Source organism: Cryptomeria japonica, chromosome 5 (assembly GCF_030272615.1).
Source record: "Cryptomeria japonica chromosome 5, Sugi_1.0, whole genome shotgun sequence".
In the NCBI taxonomy this organism is placed as follows: Eukaryota; Viridiplantae; Streptophyta; class Pinopsida; order Cupressales; family Cupressaceae; genus Cryptomeria; species Cryptomeria japonica.
Window position 1 is genome coordinate 20899065 of NC_081409.1, and position 8553 is coordinate 20907617.

Below are 8553 nucleotides of genomic sequence, written 5' to 3' on the forward strand. Positions count from 1 at the left end.
TTTTTTAACAACAGAGAGTTTAAGCATTTTTAGAAATTCTAATTAATTAACAATTTGTATGACAATATTTATGTAACTAATTCTTTTATGTTTTATATATCCATAAGACACCAAATATCATTGTAAATTCATTTATTTTTAATTTATAATATATCAATTAATCCAAAATTCATATTAATTAACAATTTGTATGACAATATTTATGTAACTAATTATCCTATGCTTTATATATTGATAAGGTACCAAATATCATTGTAAATTAATTTATTTTTAATTTATAATATGTCAATTAATCCTTTCAACCTTTGAAACCTTGAAATTATGCAATATAATACTTTTACAATCACTATACTTTTCTTCTAGACAACATTTTGATATAAAAAAAATTATTTCCCTCCAAAATATATTTCATCTTTAATCAAAAATAAATATCATTATTGTATGTTTTGATTCCATAAAAATTAAATCTTAAATAAATTTGAACAAAAAATTTATCCTTGCTATTCAGGCAATATATCTGAACATGGTACGATCATTTGGATCCCGTTCTATGTAGTCCTTTCTAATCGCGCCCTCTATACCCTTCTTAATTGCTCTTAAATCCGGCTGCAGGCCAAAAAAAACACTTGTTACTTTCTTGTGGATAAATTTTTTAAATAATTAAATATACAGAATTTTTAAAAAATATTAAAATTAATATTATGATTTTCATAATTTATGTTAATATTTTATTTATTTTTAAATTTGATTGATTAAAAAAATAAACAAGTATTGAAATTAATATTATCAGATTTCCACATTTTATACTAATATCTTACTTGTTTTTTAATTTGATTGTATAATTTCTTTACATTAAAATAAATAACATTTAGTGATTCATCATCAAAATATTAAAAATTCCAAAAATATTGAACATATAGCTTACCATAAAGGATGAGCGTTTTTTCAGATAATCAATACACTCATTCTGCAGCCGCTGAAAAGATAATTCCTTTTCTCTCTTCATGATGTGAACTACTGCAGCCTCTATTTCTTGAGTTCTGTCTTGAACCACGTTTTCCTTCACTTTCGTCTTCTCGTCACTGTGGGGAAGTGGAATCTGCAATTCCAGATGAGCAAGTTATGTTACCCATAGATTGGTTGCATAAAAAATGAAGGCCCAAATGAAAGGGAAGGGCCATTACCTTTATTCTTTTACAGTTGTCTGTAAATCCTGAATTGAACTCAAAGTAGTCAGTAGGTAATATTTTCTGTGTGTTTGGCTCCTTGAGAAGGACTTTGTACTTTGAACATGCAAGTGAATGCAGCACTTTAATTACTTCGTCATTTTCCAGCTTCAGTTGAGATTTGAGGTCACCAAAACTGAGTCTCTCAGATTCATTGAACAACATTAACAAAGAGGCCTGCAAATGAACAGTCAATTAAGATTGCACATAGAGCAGAATCATACTTTCTAAAAGTACATTTTAATTTCAAATAAATATTTGGGTCTATCTTGGTTTTTTTGGCATTATGTATTCTGATAAGTTCAATTGATAAAGATGATGTAATGTTCTTTAACATCTCATGTCAAGATTCAAACTCTAACAAAAATATAATATAAGGGATGAGGTTGGGATTGTGTAAGAGATGAGATTGATGGAATGGATATCTCTCAGTCCTTCACTCTTAACCAAAAAGGTATCGTCATAAGATTATACTCTCAAATAGAAAAACTAACTCATAGATAAAATCCTCCATAAAAAATAATCATTAATGAACAATCAATTAAGATTGCACATGTTGGTGTTGGAAATAAGCCACACCAGGATGGACTGGTCCAAGAAGGACCAGTAGCTCAGTGGTAGAGCACTCCAGCAGCGTATGGAAGGTCCTATGAGGGTGATGGTATGTTCTTTGATTACATCAACCTTCATGATTCAAATAGCAAAATTAACTAATAGATGATATTGTACATAAAGAAGAATCAAATTTTTCAGAAATGCATCTCAATTTAACAGTCAATTAAGATTGCACACAAAGAAGTTAGAAATGCCTCTCAAAATGGTCCAAATTTATATTCTGAAGAGAGGCAAACTTTAATGATTACAATTAGTGAGAGTGATGACATGTTATTTGATTATCATACATCAAGATTCAAAACCCAAAAATATGATATAACAAATGAATCTGTAAGTGTTCTGACAATTTTGATAGAATAAATACCCCTCAAATTCTTGACTCAATTCATAAATATAAAATCCTTCACTAGAAATCACAATTGATATTAAAAAATGCTAGTTACCTGATTAGGCGATAATACCATCTCTATTGTCTTGTCAGTAAACTTGCCTTCCACGATGCAAGATCCAAGAGAAAACATCCACTGAAGTTTGCGTTGCTTAGTTTCATCACCATAAAATTGATTGAATACATTTATACATTTACCCTGCATGAAAATGGTAAGAGTAAACAATTAGAACTAAATGTGCATTTTTGGTTATCGAATTTACAAAACAGTCACAAATAAGTTTTACCAGCTCACTAGGAAGATCCATATTAGTGGTGTTGAAGGGTGGCCATAATCCACTAGTAAGGACAGTGACACTCATTTCTAATCCAACATGAATGTCTTCTCTGTTAAGATACGCCACAAATTTTTCTTGGAGATCCTTCGATAGAGATAAGTCATTAACCTGGAATGGACAGCAATGCCTAAGAGTTTCAGTTCATTTTATAATCTCCATTGAAATAACAAAATATTTTACTTGTCTTAAGGACTCGAGATATAAAAAATGGCAGTGTCATACCATGCATTCCATCTTTCTTGTATAGTGTATCCCGTTTTCCTGCTTCAATTTTGCCAACATGCTTTGTTCATTAGGAACATCTGCACTTCTGTAAGACAACAATCTGCGAGCAAGCTTTTTCCTGGCAAATTCAACACATTAAAATTCTTTTGTGTAATGCATAGGGGTGATAACTGATAATACAGTTTTTAGTGTCATTAGCCACAGCTCTATCTTGGAGAATGATGGTTGGGATCTTTTATATGGACATTTTAGATTCACTGATGTATGAGGTAATTTAGCTGATGTATGAAGTAAATTTGATGATTGGAATTCACTTCTTTTTAGTATTTTTGTTTTAGTAGCATAGTAACATATTTTAATTCTGTTTTGTTTTCTATTATAAAAGCAGCAAAACTGGTCAAATAGACCACTTACAACTGGTCAAGAACATACCACTAACAAAAAAAAGTCATAATAGATCATTTACCCCACACTAGCAGAACAGCAAGTGATCCACATCAAGGATGGATAGAAATTTCACCCACAACTCGAAAAAGAGTTTGAAAAGAGGAGTGATCTTTTCTTATTCAATGAACAATAATCCAGACAATACCATCATTTGGAACACCATCTAAGAAGACACTTAATGAGACTGCCAGCCTAAGGAATAGAATTCTGACCAGGCTACACATCCACCAAAGCCTAGAGTAGAAATAATACAATGTTATCCCTGTGAATTTTCAAAATTCGAAACACTTTTTATCATCTATAAATTGTTAATGTATGTGTACATCTATTTTTAAAATAAAAGTACAAACATTTATTCATAAATTAATATTTATACATTGTATCAATAGAACTATGAGCACAGGTGAAGATTACCTGTAAAACTCTGCAAACATATCTTTATCTGTAACGTAGTAAAGAATTTTAACAACCTGTATTTTATAAAAAATATGAATGATTATATTAGAAAAATGTCCAATCACTAAGAAATTTAAACAAAATTTAAGCACACCAGATTATATTGTTTGGTTGTCTAAGAGAGTTAGAAAAATGTTACGAATTTTGAGATCCACCAGTATTTGAAAATTTTTAACTTCTAAATGCACAAAAATTGTGTTTATCTATCAACCCCAATCAGCTGAACTGCATAAAAGTCAGTTTCTGGGACTAGCTTATATCCTAGTAGGCCATAAAAAACTATGTTCATTAAAGTGAACACAGACAGTCATACCGAACCTACCTTTTCAAGTGCAATTTCAATCTCATCATCATTTAATTTCTCACTACTGCCATTCCTTAGCACGTTATCAGAAAATGTAGAGAGTAATTCTGGAATCGAGATTTCTTTAAATCCTTCGTTGCAGAATTTGGTAAATGCCTCGTCTAGAGCCTGTAAACAAGATTTTTTAAATCAAACTATAACTCCAAACAAACTTTTAGAAACTGGATATGAAACTTAGGATGCTATTTGTTTGGTAGCCAGACATTTAAAGTAGTTTGTTGTTTGGTTGTGTTTTCTTATTAATCTGCTTTATTTTTATACTTCAAATGCTAACACATGTTCTTAAATTCAAATTCCTTTGCCATTCATAATCAATGGTAAATAAAATAAGAAAATTTCATCATTTGATATCACAGCAAGAAAACTTGAGCTCATGCAATTTGGATAGAAATTAAAACTTTATATTCAAAACCTCTGTGAGAAACTCTCATATATTATCTATATGATTTGTTTATTTCACCTTGTAACCCAAATATTAAATTTCCTTATATAAATATATAGCCAACGCAATATGCTAATAGAATCAAATCTAAACTGAATATATCAAATACCTTTTGAAATAGCTTATTGTTCTGAAAACACTCGAGAACATAATGCTCGTACTTGTCATGCATATCAAAAAGCTTCCGAATGAATCCCTGAAAACCATCCAAATACAAAATTTCAATCAACTATTGACTAACATGCAGATGGAATTTCTTAACAATAATTTATAATTAAAATTCTGATTTAAGTTTTGACTTGTTTAAGTGAATCATTTTAAATCATTAAGAAGTGGGTCCTATTAACTGATTTCAGATGAGCCACCTGAACAAATCAATGCTTGGAAAGTGCTGTTAAAATCTGATATAATTGAAAAATATATTGTAAAAGACTCTATTTTCCATTAGTGTAATATGATGAACTAAATAACATTTTTCTCCTTACATAGTATGAAAGAATACTAATTTACAGTTGAATTTCTAACTTAAGTTTTGAGTTGTTTAGGTGGCTCATTTTAAATCACACTAATAGATAGGCTCTATTGAAAGAACAAGTGTAATTTCAGATGAGCCATCTAAAGAAGTCAAAGCTTGATATCTGTTGTTTAAACCTGATATAATTGAAAGATATATTACAGAAAACTGTCATGTTTTCTATTAGTATAATATGATGGTGAATTTAACACTAATTTATAATCAAAATTCTGATTTAAGCTTTGACTTGTTTAGGTGGCTCATCTGAAATCATATTGTTCTTTCAGCAGAAATTAAGACCCACCTATTACTAATCACATTTATTCTTTTAGTAGAAACTAAGAACCACTTATTAGTTTGATTTAATAAATCACCAAAACAAATCAAAACTTAAAATATACTATTTAAACTTGACATAATTGAAAAATATGTTATAATAGACTGTCTTCCCTTAATATAATGTTAATGTGGTGAACTAAATAAGGACGGACAAAACTTTACCTGATCTCGAGTTCCACTGGTATCCCTTCTCCCTTGCTGAAGAACATGCAAGGCATGCAAGTTTACACAAACATGTCACAGAATCAGATATTACTGTTCCAAATAGCTGATGGGCATTTTGTCTTTACTAAATTGTAACTATGTTTTAAGTATTATTAACAACTCAATTTGAGATCATAGCTAGAAACATTACAATATTAGCCGCTGCATCTTCTGCCTGTTTAACAAGTTCTGTTCCTTCTCCAGTGACAAACTGCAAAATACAAACAATCCAGCTAGAAAATCTTTGGATGTCTAAATATAATAATAGACAGTCCAAAAGCATGTATACAAAAGAGAGGAACCTGTTTAAAAGTACATGCGATTGGATCCAAGCCTTGGTATATTTTATTAAACATTCGAAACATCCTTGAAAGATCATCTTTCTGCAATAGAAACCAAATTATGAGCACTTTTCAATATAGATGTCTGTCATAAACCCCCCCAAAAAGTCATAACCTGGCAAATCAGTAAGTTTCTAGTGCTAAGGCAAATCTATACCTTGTGAGCCCTAAGCAAGTCCCAGGGGCCGCAATCCCTTTGCAGAATTTGGTCCTTATACCGAGTCAGTAATTCATTTTCTAATTTCTGAGAAAAAGGAAACAGACAGACAAAATTATAATAAGTAATCCTCCAATGTTCCATGATTATTACACACCTCACAGTCAATTGTAAATCCTATGTTCAATTAAATTGGAGAACAAATGCTCACATCTAATAGCTTCTGCTCAGTGCTTGCATCCAAATAATTGGAAACTCTATCCTTCTCAAGTTGCAAACATTCCTCAACCTGTGGTACAAGAGAATATATATCAGATGCACTTTGATACAAACATGTAAGCTGTTAAGATTTGTGTTTTTCAATTGTCTTTAGGTTTAAAAAATTAATTATACAAATTCAATTATGTAATCTGAATATGAAACATTTTGTAGATATAATTTTTTGTTTAATAGAAAAAAATTTTGCCCCTCTCCAGCTATCTGTTTCTGGATTTTATTTCTATTTCTATTGTCCCTTGATTGGTAAATAGAGCAGTAGCTCTCAGTTGATTGGTAAATAGAGCAGCAGCTTTGAGTGGGTTTTTTCAGGATTTTATATCTTTCAATATGTTGGAACTGTAATTTAACCACTCCATATGAGATCAACTGTTTCTGAATGAGCTAAAATTAGGATTTCTAAATATAGATTTTCTATGTGTTTGTTATTTGTCTGGAGCTGCATGATAAGCTTTCTTGCTGTGTCTAAGATTTCTATATAGACATGATCTGTGTTCTTGCTATGTCTAAGATTTTTATAGAGAGATAATTTGTAATGAAATCTCATCTCTGATTTATCCAATAAAAATTGTGTAATTCTATTGAATGGAAAGATATTTCTATCTGCTGTTGAACAATTTCTATATATTAAATTTTTTTTCTAAAACATGATCAAACAACTTCTCACACAATTTAATCCAAAAACAATATACACTAATCATTATAAACAGTAAAAATCTGATATCTTTTTTAACTCCGGAATCACCTTGAACAAATAAGCTGGACAAGAATACTCTGTAATCCATAATGCAGCCTTTCGAGAATAGTAAGTTTCAGATTCTTGTAACATTGGTGCTTCAAAGTCGTTCACATAGCAATCCATGTTACCCATTCCAGCCTCCACAAATATACCCACAACATTTTTCAATAAAGATCGCTCAATTAGCTCCCCCTCACGTTCACTTTCAATCTGAGAGAAACAGCAAGGCCATTTCAGATCATCATTAAAATCCAGTGACTAACATAACAATTAAACTTCTATACAATTTAAATTCTCTAACAACAACTTGTCAATTCCATATCACCAACTAAAGTAATAATCCAAACCCATTTCATAAAATACTTAATAATAATAAAAAACATACCAGAATAAGCACTGTATTCTTTACATTAATCCTCAACTCATTATACACCTGTAATAACATGTTATAGGAGGTTAACTGAATTTATCAAGAAGCCGTTTTAATTGATTTGTTAAATCCTGATAATAATAATAATAATTATAAGCTTTTTAAGTGGTTTACCAATTCAACAAATGTGCTGAGTCCAGTTTGTCCAATTGAAGGAATGTTACGCTTTGATGTGTAGAAGCGATCCACATAATCAAAGAATAAAGACATCCATTCGACCAGCACCTTGTAAATTTTCCAGCGTCTCTCAAGTTCTTTCAACATGAACTTACCTTGCTTTGCCCTTAAATCAGGTAAAACCTGAGGAAAATCATAACAATTTACAGTTTTAAAACATGTTAGTGTTTTGATTAGATAAAGTGGAAGTAAACTCTTAATAATTAAAATGTTTCTTTATACACAAAAAAATAATAGATACTTACCGTTGTATATATGTACTCATTGACGAACCTCTTATATGTATTGTAGAGTTCACTAAAAGTACCAGAAGATTTCTTCGTGCCCAAATTGAAGATAGTTCTTTGAAAATTGTGAAAGATTACAATAAAAATTTCAAACAATAAAACCATATCAATGAATAAAATAAGTATATTAAGATTAAAATCTTAAAAAAGGATACGTATACAGATGCATATATTGATGAGCGTCTATGGCTTGATCGGAATGTCCCTCCAATAAGCTTGCTACTTTTTTCATACCATCTTTTATAACATTCCATCCTTCATCTAAGTCCCTGTTTATGTGACACGCCATTTCACACCTAAGTGGAGTGGCACTTTCACTTTTAGATTGTAGAGATGAACACTCTGCATCACAATAACAAAAAGTGAGAAATCTATTTTCTATTGTAAATTAAATTATATGCATTCTATTATTCATTTAGAGAAAAGAAAATAATAATAATTAATATTATAATTTTTTAATTTAAGATTAATTAATATTATAATAAGTTAATTTCAGATAAGTTTCAATAAAGTGTGTTTTAAATCAATCATATTAAAATCTGAAAAATATATCACAAACAAAGAGAGTAAAAAAGTAATTATATGAAG

General features: G+C 30.0%; 1 protein-coding gene across 1 annotated transcript; it reads right to left on the reverse strand.

The window, feature by feature from the left end:
- Window positions 1–504: 504 nt before the first annotated feature.
- Window positions 505–8254, reverse strand: LOC131078032 (cullin-1). The gene is made up of 19 exons (XM_058015655.2): window positions 8127–8254; window positions 7924–8020; window positions 7616–7801; window positions 7457–7504; window positions 7078–7281; window positions 6268–6345; window positions 6057–6143; window positions 5861–5941; window positions 5710–5769; window positions 5517–5552; window positions 4611–4697; window positions 4018–4167; window positions 3654–3709; window positions 2790–2910; window positions 2517–2675; window positions 2285–2428; window positions 1185–1403; window positions 926–1099; window positions 505–606 (listed from the first exon to the last, which is right to left on the reverse strand). Exons 1-19 carry the CDS (start codon window positions 8252–8254, stop codon window positions 505–507), a joined length of 2217 nt encoding a protein of 738 aa, XP_057871638.2.
- Between the last annotated feature and the right edge of the window lie 299 nt (window positions 8255–8553).

What these genes read in the sequence shown, in the direction of transcription:
- LOC131078032 (XM_058015655.2), bottom strand. Translation starts at nt 8,254, where the DNA reads ATGGCGTGTCACATAAACAGGGACTTAGATGAAGGATGGAATGTTATA. An exon ending in AGAATACAGTGCTTATTCTG is followed by an intron (nt 7,282 to 7,456) that starts GTATGTTTTTTA and finishes TGTTTCTCTCAG; the next exon opens with ATTGAAAGTGAACGTGAGGG. An exon ending in TCGCATGTACTTTTAAACAG is followed by an intron (nt 5,770 to 5,860) that starts GTTCCTCTCTTT and finishes TGTATTTTGCAG; the next exon opens with TTTGTCACTGGAGAAGGAAC.